The sequence below is a fragment of the Gobio gobio genome (assembly GCF_949357685.1).
Source record: "Gobio gobio genome assembly, chromosome: 14".
In the NCBI taxonomy this organism is placed as follows: domain Eukaryota; kingdom Metazoa; phylum Chordata; class Actinopteri; order Cypriniformes; family Gobionidae; genus Gobio; species Gobio gobio.
Window position 1 is genome coordinate 30,263,906 of NC_137107.1, and position 14,601 is coordinate 30,278,506.

General features: G+C 37.4%; 2 protein-coding genes across 2 annotated transcripts; both read left to right on the forward strand.

Annotated features, from left to right (window-relative positions):
- The first annotated feature begins 642 nt into the window (after positions 1-642).
- rgs7bpb (regulator of G protein signaling 7 binding protein b) lies at positions 643-4,257 on the forward strand. The gene is made up of 6 exons (XM_079834436.1): positions 643-1,098; positions 1,719-1,885; positions 1,992-2,122; positions 2,346-2,490; positions 3,346-3,416; positions 3,514-4,257. The coding sequence occupies exons 1-6, from the start codon at positions 949-951 to the stop codon at positions 3,603-3,605; spliced, it is 756 nt and encodes a 251-aa protein (XP_079690562.1). The 5' UTR covers positions 643-948; the 3' UTR covers positions 3,606-4,257.
- A 427-nt stretch (positions 4,258-4,684) lies between these two features.
- Positions 4,685-14,555, forward strand: LOC307137840 (complement component C6-like). Its single transcript, XM_079835812.1, has 18 exons — positions 4,685-4,829; positions 5,188-5,362; positions 5,442-5,598; positions 6,780-6,924; positions 7,078-7,225; positions 7,373-7,505; positions 7,864-7,974; positions 8,067-8,307; positions 8,452-8,574; positions 8,665-8,831; positions 9,165-9,390; positions 9,500-9,668; positions 10,978-11,095; positions 11,199-11,331; positions 11,433-11,627; positions 12,170-12,257; positions 13,784-14,025; positions 14,124-14,555. The coding sequence occupies exons 2-18, from the start codon at positions 5,217-5,219 to the stop codon at positions 14,303-14,305; spliced, it is 2,724 nt and encodes a 907-aa protein (XP_079691938.1). The 5' UTR covers positions 4,685-4,829; positions 5,188-5,216; the 3' UTR covers positions 14,306-14,555.
- Positions 14,556-14,601: the final 46 nt, after the last annotated feature.

Here is a 14,601-nt window from a genome sequence, read left to right on the forward strand (position 1 = left end):
CATCAAAAATGAGTCTTTGCAGAAAAACTTTGTCAAGTATCACTCAGCAGCTTGTCCTTTGGCAGGCAGAGAAGGATCTCCAAAGAGCACATGCAAAATGAGTTTCATGGTTATGTCTCATGATTGGTGTAATTTGAGATGTTACAATTGACGGATCTCCCCTAAATGACAGCCTTTAGAGAACATATTGACGTGTTATGTTCCCTTCAATGTATTCCTTAAATTTTCTTTAATTGGTCTTTAAGGTATTACATTTACCGTCATAAAACCTGCAGAAACCCTGTTTGGTAATGTTTTGTTTCACTTAATCCTTAAGGGAGGACAACATGTTTTTCCCACCATTGTTTTGAGGAATTAACTCCAACATTGTAAAAACATATATATTTTTTTAACCACAAACTCATTCTTAGAATGTTGCAGGAAAGTTTTTGTGTGACAACACATAGTGTTTTTATACATTAACATTTTAAGTTTTTTCTTTTTCTTTTTTGCAACAGCATAAGAACTTTGTCTTGAAAGATTTTTTTAACCAAAATATTATCGTTCTAGTTTCAGAGTGTTTTTTAATGGACAGTAGTTTTTTGATAACAGTAATGATTCTGTATGCTTGAGACGGCGCTTACAAATACTACATTTGTGAATAATACCGTTTCCTCATAACCTATAAGCAACTGTGCTTTTTCGACGAACTCTATCCAGGATCGAAGCCCGCGGCTGTGGAGTTATAGCGGCGCTCGGCCCTCGACAAAGGTGAAGGTGACTCGCCTGTTGGTGCGGAGATGCAGAGGAAGCGTCGTGGACGCTCGCTCGGCTTTGTCACATCACTCTAATCGTCGACGGCAGAGACACAACAACCCTCATCCAAGTATCGACCTCACCCTCGAAACGAGGACATACTGATTAATGACATTTTCTCAGTGAGGTGGTTTTATTCGTGGATGCGTATGCATGTGTTCTGCACCGAACGGGCGAAAGAACCGCCCCAGATCCGCAGCCAACATTTTTCAAATCAGCAAGTCTTCGATGAGGGATCCGGAGCGCCGGGAGAGCACCGAGAGCACGCGGAGAGCACAGCGGGCGATGGATGACTGTAGAACGGTGAGCCTACTGTAGAACAACCGCTGCCACTTCTGCGGGTGCTTTTTTTTTTTTTTTTTTTTTTTAAAGGCTTTATTGTTGTCTACACATTAAATTATTAATTATTATATGCAAGTTAACAGGTTTAGATTTACCAGAATTTACGGATAATTGCAGTCTGTACAGCCCATACTTTACTAAAAGCCTGTACGGTATGTGATGGATTGAAACATGAATAATTGTTTGTGAATTGATAATATGTTTGGTTTTATTATGTTTATCACTCGCCATTTGTGTTTTCATATTGCACCATTGTTTAGAAATTCCTCCCCACAATCCCATGTGTTGCTATGTGGCATAAAGGCAGCTAAATTCGTGTTTACCCAGCAGGAAAATCCAGTAGGATTTAAGCTGCTAGTGTTTTGGAACATGGCTGGTTTCTCGCTAGTCAAGAATGATCAACCAGCTACCATGTTCCAAATGCCAGGTTGACAAGCTGGTGGTTTGGTGCTGGTCCAAGATGGTCTATCAACCAAGCAGCTACCGTGTTCCAAAAACACAGCTGACAGCTTAATCAGGGTTTTCCAGGAATACATTCACTTTCTAAAAATAGACTGAGCATGATTTGTCTACATTTTTAGACCGTTCAGGAGTTCAACACTCTTGTGGCCCTCCATCGTGAGCAGGTCATCTCAATAGGGGAGAATACAGTCGACTGTCCTTCTTTAAGGGCACAGATGCACAAGACTCGCATCAAAGGATGTGCCGTAGCCCAGGCCGCCTACCAAAACCTTGTTGCAATCTTTGGGTAAGCATTTATGTTTGAATATCCATGTACTTTTGAAGATGTGGCTGTAGGATGTCGTAAAGCTCAGCTGCTATGGATTCTGTTTTTCTCTCTATTCTTGTCTTAGGCCAGAGGATGGTGAAATCCACCCAGAAATATGCAGATTGTTCATCCAGCTTCAGTGCTGCCTGGAGATGTACATTACAGAGATGCTCAAGTCTATGTGTCTGTTGGGTGTTCTGCAGCTCCATAGGAAAGGTGTTGTGTCAATGACAGCCAGCAGAGGACAGCAGATTCTTTACATAAGCAGACATGAGTACATAAAGCTAATATACTGCATGACGAAATACTACTGTCAGTCTGAAGGTGGCGGGGATGGCACAATAAATACATGAAACAGCTTCTTTGAGAATTCATTTGGTTTTTCAATAAGCAAAACAAAGTGTAACTGTCTTGCACTGTTTTGTTTCACTCGCTTTAGGAAATGATGTGTGTCCTGAACTAAACATGGACTGCAGGGTAGACGAAAGCTCTGATGTGCCGATGCTGGAAGATCGTTCATCGTCACCTGTAGATTTTCCACAGGAATCTTGGGTCGTGTGCGCAGACATTGAGAACATAGAGAGGTACGAAAAACCGAACGAATGGATTAAGAATGACATCTTCCACCTTTTCAGCAGTGTTGGTTCCTATTCATTTTCTCATTGGGATTTCAACCAATTCTAAGCAATGAAACAAATCAACCATCTCTGAGATAATTCACAGCATGATAAACTTTGATTTTTATAAGCAAAAATCTGAGAAAAGGGCAAAAGTACAAGACTGTAAACCTTTGGAATGAGCTATAATCCCAATATGTATTAAAATACACACACAAAAAAGTATGTTTATAATTTAAAGCTACTGATTTATTATTAATTAAAGGTGTAAAAATGATATATTTAAAAAAAAATTTTTACTAAATGTTTAATTTAAATGTGAAGCGTTTTTTAATAAATACACCATTCATATGTTTTGGGTCAGTAAGGTCTTTTTTTTTTACTTTTTATTCATCAAGGATGCATTAAATGGATAAAAAAAATGAGAGTAAAGGCGTTAATAATGTTACAAAATATTTCTAATAAAAAAAAAAATGCTGTTCTGAACTTTCTATTCATTAAAAAGGACCCTGAAAATGTATCACAGGTTTCACCAAAATATTAAGTGGCACGTTGTTTTAAAATACTGAAAATAAGAATAATTTTTTTCTTGTGCAACACCAAGTCAGCATATTTAGCTTTTCATTTCAGCTTTGCCATCCCAGGAATAATTTGGTGACCCCAAACTTTCAAATAGTAGTCTGTATAAAATGCCTGTCAACCAATTTGGGGTATTGATGGGGTAAAATGGTGTTAAAGCCTAAATGAGGTATTTAAATACTGTACTAAATATCCATTTGACTGTGATCTCAGATAGTTAATGTGTTGTGAAATGTCTTCCAGTGATATGCGAGAAATGAGAAACCTTCTAAGCAAACTCAGGGAGACAATGCCTTTGCCTCTGAAAAATCAAGGTGAGTCTCAAACAGATTTATTCCAGTATTAATGGATTCTTTATACCTTCTGTATTGATGTATGTATTTATTTAATGCTCCGTTTTTATGTGCGTAGATGACAGCAGTCTGCTAAATCTGACTCCTTATCCACTTGTGAGGCAGAGGAAGAGGCGATTCTCCGGGCTTTGTTGCCTTGTGTCTGGCTGATCCTTCAATACTCTCAAGTCTTCTTTTCGGATCATTGATCGATTAGCGCTTCACTCGTCTCCTTCGTGTCTCTGGAACGGTTTCGCTAATGTAACTTGTCCCTGGACAGTGTCAAAACTACTTAATCACTTGTTGGAGGACAGAATTCCCTCGACTCAAAACCCTGCCTGTTGAGTTCTTAAGCTAAATCAATTGTCAATTTTTAGTTACCGAGAGGCTCATTCTTTGTCATGTGCTGTGAAACCATATGATTGTATAAAAAAAGCAAGTGAATGAAGTAAAATAATAACATCTGTCTCTGATTTGCTTTTATCATAGTCGTAGAGTTTGATGTCAGTGAAAGGGCACGTTTAGTTATAGGATTGCTGTTTTTCATCTTCTTTTTTTCTTCTTTTTATATAAATTTAGCCACTGTGCAATGCTTTTAATTTAGTCTTCCATAAAGGGACAATGTAAATAACTATATCAATCATTGTAAGGGCACAAGAGCGCTCTGCACTAAAGCCATTGCTATTTCATTCTAAGCTTGAAACAAATATAACACAATAAAATTCACAATGTACATAATACAAAGAATTGTAAATAAAACGTATTTATTGTAATTGATCTTAATGATTTATTTTTTATTTGTTTATCCATTAAATACATCAGGTTTGTGTGAATACATCCCAGTTTAATGAGAGTTTGCAGCATGATTTTTTGCTCCTCATGTCAGGTGTCTATAAAGTATGCCGCTCATTTAATCTATACATCATTTTATAATGATAATAAAGTTTTTTATATGTAATTGTTTGTTTTATTGTAGTCTAAAGTAGTTCACATCCAGGTTTTTTGGCTTTAAAATGAAACCTTTAGTGATGGTTATTCTTAAAAGACCAAAGAAATTAGGAAAACAAATAAGATAAAGTACAAAAAACAACCTCATGGAGAAAGGCATTAACTTTCCCTTGTAATAACATGCTATCCATGTACTCCCTGTCCACATTCCCATGATCTAAAGCTGAAGCCAAATGTCTGCAGCTGCTGAAGTTTACTGGAAGCGAAGGGGGAGGGACAAATTCTAAAAAGACTATTCATCCAGGTCATAAGAGTCACTATTTTTTAGAGCAGTGGATTGTGTCTCTGTCTTGCTGATTTTGATGTTTCTCATATCGCGGACATACAGATAATACAATTAGCTGTGATAGTGTGCTTGCATGCCTTTTGGAGGAGTCTGAAATTGATGTGAGTATTACCCAATAAGCTATTATTAGGTTTCTGCAACTCTTCTCAAGAAACTGTCTGTGGTGAGATCTTGGGATTTATTTTAAATCAGTTTTTAATCCATATTTGTCAGGTTAATTTTAGGTTTGGTACAACTCTGGTCCACATAGTATTCCATACTTTAAACCCTCTGATATCTGCTAATATAAATGAAAGATAACTACATATTAACCTAATTTGTGTTCATTAACTAAAAGATTAGATTATGTGCATAATATACACTGTGCAATCAATAGGTATATGGAAATAAACAAATCAGTTGTGCATGTGTAATGTCATTGGCTGTATAACCTATACTTGCCTTCTACCTTCCCTTAAGCTATCAAGTTCTGACAGGCCTTCTTCTCTATGGATCGTACTTCCATTCCCCTTGTCATACTCTGCAGCCTGGCATCAATTACCCCCATTACAGGATGTTTCTGTGACCACTACCCATGGAGTTCATGGTCCTATTGCACCAAAACCTGTGACTCTGGAACTCAAGCACGTTCAAGGTAACATAACATGACATTTCTGATAGCGTTTATTAAAGTTTATTATGGTAATATGTGGACTGTGTATTTGTTGTTGCAGGGCCGTGCGCTACGATGAGCACTGGAACAAAAACAATTGTTTCCAGCTGTGTCAGACATACGAGACTAGAGCGTGTAATGTTGAGGCCTGTTCTATACACTGCCAGCTCACTGAGTATGGACCCTGGTCAGAATGCTCGCCATGTGGCAAAAAATCTGTAAGTGGATTCTGATTTGTATGTGGATTCTGATGTTGGATTTTTTTTTTCTTTATCATTCATCACTTGGAAAAAAAATTGCTGTGCCATTATCATCATAGTTGTGGTGTGGACTTACATATTTTCATAGAATTAGAATGATTATAAAAGTCACAATGAAATCATAATTGAAACTCGTTATTTTTATGGAATATTGGTGAATTTATTGTAAATGATTTATCCATGCACATTATTATTTTCTTTAAATAATTTATATCAATGTTCTTGTAATCTTCTTCTCGTAATTAAAACAGCTAACAATTTTTGGTTCCCAGAAAACTATTTTTTAAGGTTTATTTTTGGTTAGCCAGGAAAGTTTTCTTAATGAAAATAGAATGTTAGTTTTTGGTTTGTAGAACGTTATTCTGACGTTCCCCTAACATTACTTTAACACTACCCTAATGTTGCTCTTACGTTATTCTAACATTCCCAGAATGTTCCTTTAAAGTTATTCTAACGTTCCCCTAACATCATTCTAACGTTCCCCTAACATTCCCAGAACGTTATACTAACATTACCGGAACGTTGGATTTCGATTTCTCTTTTTAAAGGTTTGTTTTTGGTTAGCCAGGAAAGTTTTCTTAATGGAAATAGAATGTTAGTTTTTGGTTTGTAGAATGTTATTCTGACGTTCCCCTAACATTACTTTAACACTACCCTAATGTTGCTCTTACTTTATTCTAACATTCCCAGAATGTTCCTTTAAAGTTATTCTAACGTTCCCCTAACATTATTCTAACGTTCCCAGAACATTATACTAACATTACAGGAAAGTTGGATTTCGGTTTCCCAGAACATTCTTTTTTAAGGTTTGTCTTCTTAATGGAAATATAACCCTAACGTTATTCTAACGTTACCCTAATATTTCCCAGTCATTGATTCAATCGATTTGTTAAAAATGTGTTCAATTAAATGTTTGAAATTAAATGACATTATTGTATCTAAAATGCATGTTACTGAATATTAACTGAATAAAAGCAATATCTCATGCACAACCATATCGTTTATTCAGAATTTCAGCATGGCTGGGACTGTCTGCATCCTTGTTCTACAGCCAAGAACAACAATATTCTTTCTAGTGTAATATTTCTCAAATATAGTCTACTGCTGTAGTAATTATGTGCATATTGTGTTTGATTTAGTTCAGAATCAGGTCTGTTTTAAGGCCGGCTCAGTTTGGTGGGGAAGATTGTAGTCAATCGCTTTCAGAGGAAAGACCCTGTCATCCCTCCACGGAATGTAGGATTGAGCCTGTCAACTGTAAAGAGAAGTTCACCTGTAACAGTGGTAGTTATCTTCATCATCTTCTTCACAACAACACATCATATTAGGCTTAATGATACATGGTCTATTGATGTTATAATCTAGCAAAAATGTACAGTCTTTAAATGCTTGCTCTAACAAATGCATGATCACCAACTTGCTTTATTGCCTCCAAAGGAAGATGTATAAATGCTACTCTGCAGTGCAACAATCAGAACGACTGTGGGGACGACTCTGACGAGAGAGACTGTGGGCAAATCAAAAAAGTGTGTGCAAGTGAACGGAGATATGCTTTCATTCCTGGAGCAGACCTGGTTGGTTATGGGTGAGTTACAAATAAAGAGCATTTGCTTTCTGAGATTGGAAAGCAAAAAACCGTCATGGACATGGTAAGCTTTCCATGTCAGAAAAACAAATCTGCAAATCTGAGATTGAGAGTCTTAAAACTGATAAAGGTTATGTTTAAAATTAGATTTGATACTGCGGCAGAGCAGATGAGAGGTGCTGTTCTGGACAACTCATTCATGGGGGGTGAATGCTCTCTACAAAGACTGAAGAATAAATACTACCGAATCCCTGCAAACATTGAGAGATATGAAATCAAGGTGGGAAAAAATTCATGTCCGTTTCTGCTTGTAGTACTTTACTTGTTAGATGGAATATATATATATATATATATATATATATATATATATATATATATATATATATATATATATATATATTCAAAGAACATAGGGATGCACAATTCAATGGCACAATTATTCAGCTTTCACTACATTATCATGTAGTATACTGTACATATTACATTTCAGAAATGTTATATATCCATTATTGGGCAAAACAATAGTTATTGACTTGAATAATTTTGGTGTATCACTAAAATATCAAATGACTCATAATATGAGGAGCAATTTATTGTTTTAACCAAACACATTTTAATATTATTTGATTTTATTCCAGGTAGATAATCTTGAAGATATTCAAGTGAAAGAAAGCCAACCCCAAAAAGTCAACTTGGCCAAAGAATCACATCTTTTTTTTAAAGAGACAGTGAAAGCATCTCAACAAAAGGTCTTTATTCATTTTATTTCTATCCCTAACAGTATTTATATCTAAATGGAACACTTTGTTCACAAAGATCTCTTTTCGTTATTTTTATGCAGGACTCTGAGTTTATCAGGGTGCATCAGGTTATTGCCACATCAACATTCAGAATGAAATCCTATGACCTCTACTTATCAGACCCTTTCCTTCAGTTTCTAAACAGTCTACCACTGGAATACAACTATGCCCTTTATAGACAGATCTTCCAGCGGTTTGGAACACATTATTTCAGCTCTGGGACATTAGGGGGAAAGTATGACCTCCTTTTCCAATATGACCGAGAAGAACTGAAAACCTACGGTAAGCAGATATTATCATCTGATTGTAAGAACATTGGTACAACAGTAGAGACCGTGGTCATGTGGAGCTCACGTAAATGTATCTCTCGTTTCTAAAATACATTGCAATTGTGCTCTCAAATCAGTGGTATCTTTACAATTCCAGGATTGACAGAAGCAGAAATGAGCAGTTGCTTTAAACAGGATCGCTCCTGGAGTCTTATAATCTATACTAGTAAATCACATAGTTCCTCCTGTGGGACAAATACATTAAAAACCGAATATGAAGGTAATACATACACAAGTGTACTATTAAATCACAAAAGGTTTATGTTTCAAGTTATATAAACTCAATTTGAAATGATGTTGTCTACTCCAGGGTCAATTGTAAAAGCATCAGAGAAGTGTTTCTCATCTGTGCAAGGAGGTAGAGCTGAATTCTCAGCAGCTCTGGCCTGGGAGAAGAGGGGAGTACCGCCAGACAGCACTACATATCAGAACTGGATCAAATCTACGATAGACAATCCAGCTGTTATAGATTTTGAGGTTAAGAGAAGGAACAAACATTTATGTCATTTGAAAATGGTCATAGATTAACTTGTCAAATATTCTGGGGTATATATAAAAAAAACTTGGTAACACATTATGTTACAGTGTCCTTGTTACATATGTTACAATTAGTAAATTATGCATAATTACATGCAACTAACCCTAAACCCTAATCCTATCCAAACCCTATACTATATCATATTATATAATTAGACTGTAACAATGACACATTAAAATAAAGTGTAACCAAAAACATTTATTCAAAAGAATTGCAAATTAACTGAAAACAGGAACAGCAGATTAATGTGGATTTTTCAATGTCTTGTCTAGCTTTTGCCTTTAGTGAATTTGGCGCGGGGCTTCCCTTGTGCTGTGACAAAGAGACGGCATCTTCATAAGGCGCTGATGGAGTACCAGACTGAATTTGACTCTTGCAAATGTGCCCCCTGCCCAAACAATGCCCGGCCAGCTCTTTCTGGAACAGAGTGCATTTGTATTTGCCAGACCGGGACCTATGGGCCAAACTGTGAGAAACGAGCTCCAGACTACACTGCAGGTTCACATTCATTCGAACAAAAAAAAAACCAATATATATATATATATATATATATGTGTGTGTGTGTGTGTGTGTGTATATATCTCACATATATCTCTACATCTCACAGACGAAGTTGATGGGCGCTGGAGCTGCTGGAGCTCTTGGAGTACGTGTGACGCCACCTTGAAGAAGCATCGTTCACGTACCTGTAACAACCCTGTACCCCAGCGGGGCGGCAGACCCTGTCAAGGCCCTGAGAATCAGGTGGAGGAGTGTACCATCTCTATTTTCCAGGAGTAAGTAAGTCGATAGACTATAGAAGAGGTATCTGTGGGGTCAGAATGCTGTCATTGGCATACATTCACAAACAATTTCATACAATTCGGGTATTTATGTGCGCAGATAAATTATTATAGTGGATTATTATGTACAGCAATGTGTCAAACACATCATACAGCTCAGATAGTCATTTGTCATATGTCATTTTAAAGGTCTCTCGGAGTAGAACACAACAAGCCTAATTTTGGGCTTTGACTAAACTTGAGCGAGTTCTAAATAATATACTGATGCGGCATTCACTTGTAACTTCATGAAATGTGGAAAATTGCAGACTTTCACGATTAAAAAAAGACCAATGTCACCATAATCCGTCACTCAGATTGTAAAATATTCCCAGATAGATTGATAACACATTATAACCTGACAGGAGCACAGACGCTTAATAAGCTAGCTCTAAAGTTGCTTTTACACTTGTAACTTCATAAAACATGATCCGATCGTTGAAAATGGCACATCCTTATTTACAGAGACCAAAATCACCATAATCAGTCACTCGGATCTAAATAAACAGTTTTAGCTCTAAAGTGGCATCTACACTTGTAACTTCATGAAACATGCTTCGATCGTTATACATGGCACATCTTTATTTACAGCAGATTCTCGCGATTAAAAAGAGACCAAACTCACCATAATCCGACACTCAGATCAAAAGTTATTCCTCATGGAGTTATAACACATTTAACCTGACAGGAGCACATAAGCTAATAATTTCTAATAATGCATAAAAAAGTGTTAAAAGGATAGTCCACCCCAAAATTTTAATTCTGTCATTATTTACTAACCCCTTTGTTTTTTGCAAACCTGTATGACTTTCTTGCTTCTGTGAAACACACGCACGCACGCACGCACGCACGCACGCACGCACGCACGCACGCACACACACACACACACACACACACACACACACGATGCATATATTTTTTTAAACATACAATGGAAGTCAATGGGACCCAAATCTGTTTGGTTACCAACATTCTTCAAAACATCTTATTTTGTGTTCCGCAGAAGAAAGTCATACAGGTTTGAGATGACGTGTGCAAGTAAACTATCCCTATTAAATTACTATTAATTAATATATGGCTTAACTGTGTTTATTGCATATATGTAGTTTCAGTTGCGTTAAAATTTGTTTAGTGAACGTATGAATATGAATGCTTTTAAAAAAAAAAACGTATTGATGAAACAATTTCTGCATGAATACATTTTCATATATACACGGTTAATAAATGTGACACGTGAGACACTGTTCTTGTTTGTCTTTCACAGGCAAAACGTGTGTATTAATGATGATGACTTTGTGACTGAAGGGTCCCGTGAGGGCCAGCTGCCCCCCGGAGTTTCTGGCTGTCCAAAACCCCGTGCACCTGCCAACAGCCACCTGAGAGTGAGGGGACACAAGAGCAGAAACTTTAACATCGCATCTTCTCCTGTTGCTCTTTATTCCTGCTTCCGTCCACTAACGTCCAACTCTTTCCTTTTAATTCCAGATCAACAAACGTCAGTACGATTATGGAGATCACGAGGAGTTTGTTTGCTTCACTGGTTTTAAGCTGGACGGATACCAGCTCATTCATTGTTTGCAGGATGGCACTTGGGAGACACCCAAAGGACGGTGCATTAGTAAGGCATGCTGTTATAATATCAGAACGACACAATTTATGATCTGAAAGCTCATTTTGTCCCTTACAGTTTTCACTCCATATGTTTTCCTGTCATTCCAGAAAACGTTTGCACCAAACCCACTGTGCCTGATGGCATAAAGATATACCCAGACAAAGTGGAGTATAACGTAGGGAATGACATCATGCTGGCCTGCTCAGAAAGTGGCATGAGTCCCTCAGGGCGTCAGTCTTACTCGTGTGGGAAGAGTCTTGTCTGGGAGCCAAACATTCCACGGGACATACACTGCAAGATTGGTACTTTCACAGAATAAATATGCTTTTGATTCACAAATCTTATTTCATTGAGTATAAAGTGACATTCATTGATGTTAACAACTTTAGCTCCTTTAAAGTGTTAAGTCCACCCAAAAATGAAAATTCTGTCATTAATTACTCACCAAGCAGATAGAGCAACCATTGACTACCATAGTATTTTTCCCCTACTATGGTAGTCAATGCTTGCTCTATCTGCCTGGTTACAAACATTCTTCAAAATATCGTATTTTGTGTTCAGCAGAACAAAGAAACTCATACATGTTTGGAACAACTTGAGTAAATGATGACAGAATTTTCATTTTTGGGTGAACTATCCCTTTAAGGTTGAACCACTGGAGTCACATGGACTATTTTAACGGTGTCTTTCCTACCTTTCTGGGCCTTGAAAGTGGTTATTACATTGCTGTCTATGGAGGGGTCAGAGAGCTCTCAGATTTCATGGATTTCACAGAATTTTCATTTTTGGGTGAACTGACCCTTTAATGCAAACATGGTTAAATCAATAAAACATTTTTCCACAGATAAACCCTTTGTACCAGACAGCAGCTGTAAACTTGGAGAGATGCACGATGGGACTAAATGCATCTGCATGTCCAAAGAGAGATGCAGGTATGAGCATGTCCCTATTTGTGACGGTTCTATTTACCTCAGACGAGGAATGTCGAATGACGTCACACCCGAGTTGACCGCATTCCAGTACACATGTCGGAAAATAAGATGGACATAAAAACAAAAAAGCGTGTGTGTGTATCATGTCCACAAATAGATGTTGTATAGTACTATGTGCACCACTGAGTTTATTGAGACAGGCAAACAGAAGTGTTAAAGAGCACCTATCATGGCATTTAAAATGTTCCAAATATTGTTTTAGAAGTCCCCAACAACAGTTTTGCATGCATGCAATGACAAAAAAGACTTTAGTTTTCTTATAATATGCATTTATTTTTACCTGTTTTGACAGCGCTTCTCAAATGATTCCTTTAGTGATTCACTTTTCAAAACCCCGCCTTTACGTGACGCTAATCTGCGGTGATTGGTCCGATGACCCAGTCAGTTGTGATTGGTTTAGTCTGTGCAGATATTTTCGGAAACGGAACGCCCATCAAAGTCTTATAGTGACAGTAATTTGTTAATATGTGTCAGGAGTTATGAATATGAAAACCGCGTCGGTACTGTTTGATTGTAATATGAGCCTCAGCTGATCTCATTCATAAAAAAAACTCCTCTATTCTCCTCACGAAGACTCGCGACAAATCAACATCCCTCAGGGCTTTTAGTTCAAAAGTGTGCAGATGAGGAGACATATTGATAGATTCTCATATGTCTGTGTCAAATTTCTAAACGGAGGAGTATTTTTTTATTCAATACTTCCTCAAAATGGGCAGTTATAGCCTAATCATGAGCGATTGAGTCTCTTATGTGTTGTTTTCAATTCATACTGGCAGCCGGAGGGCGCTCTGTGCACATGTAGTCCATGTATGGTACAGACAGACGAAGAAGAACCATGTGCCATAATAGAAGTCCATAATAAAAGCTTCCTGAGATCGCGAAACATACATTTGACGACTAATAAACACACAATCGCGACGATGTATGGTTTGTCTTCAAGCCACTTAGTCTTCAAATGCTCATCCTTGGGCAGATGAAAGAAGTTTGCTTTTGAGTGGCACTTCTGAACACAGCGTCTCGTCGCCATGATGTTTTCTAGTTTTCACTGGCGTCTTGGAGCGCAATAAGTGGGCGTATCGTATTCAAATAACTTGACAAGTTGACGTCATCTAGTCAGAGAAAAAGCTTCGGTCTTCTAACGATTCTTAAAAATGACTCCGAGTCGACTCTTACTTTTGAAAGAAAATAACTATATATACGGTGCACTGTCATATTTCAAGCTATCACAGGATGTTTTTGTTCACTTAGATCTATGTTACACACTACATGAAAGGTACATTTCAAAATTCCATGATAGGTGCTCTTTAATAAACAATATATTACTACTGTTTTGGAACTACGACTTTCCTACTTCCGAGGACAAATGCTCAAGTTTTGCACAGTAATTATTTGTATATATATATATCTGTGCTGTGGTCTGTTGGGAAATTTGACCATTAAGTGCCATGTATTTGTGTCTCCTGCAGAAATTATAGAGCAGACGTGTGCGTTCTCAACGCAGACACCGAGACTGCCATTATGATGTCCCGCTGTGCTTTTTATTCTGACCGTTGTCATGGAGACAAATTATACTTTATGAATAATGGACCGTGCAAAACTGACGCAAGCAGTCTGGACTGGGCCAAATTCAGGGCCAGTGTATCCAAGCAGAGCTCAGTGCAGGAGCCCTGCGGTTCAGACATCTGTTACGAGTGGGAGACCTGCTCAGGTGCAGATTTTTATCACAAACCCTTATGTAATATATCCTTTTTTGATTTATATTCAATTGAAATAATTCAGCACTTTTTCAATGTTTTTTCTTCATAGTGTCAAATACATGCCAGTGCAAAATGCCCAGAGATTGTTCAAAGGAAGGGAAGCAAATGTACTGCCTGAAAATTGTGAGAACGCAAAGCACACGGAGCATGAATCTGTGCTTCATGGCCGCCATGAAGTGCAGCCAGCTGGAGTTTGAACTTCTGCATGAAGGTCCTTGCGCAAGTTCTTAACTGTGAACATATTCAGTTAAAATGCTCACAGATTTGCACCCATTATTGATTTGTACAGAAAACACATTGATGTTTTATAGTCACTCACAGCATGCTATGCAGTAATATTTTGTGCATAAGAGCAATCTGGATATTGACGTGTAACACAATAAATGTTATTATCACACAATCAGATGTTCTTGTATTTAAATGCTCTTTCATCTGAAGTGTATATATATTTTTGAATATTAAAATACGTTCTTCCATCTCAGCATGTGCAGTCTACTATAATTAAGCCATTTGCATGTAAATTACCC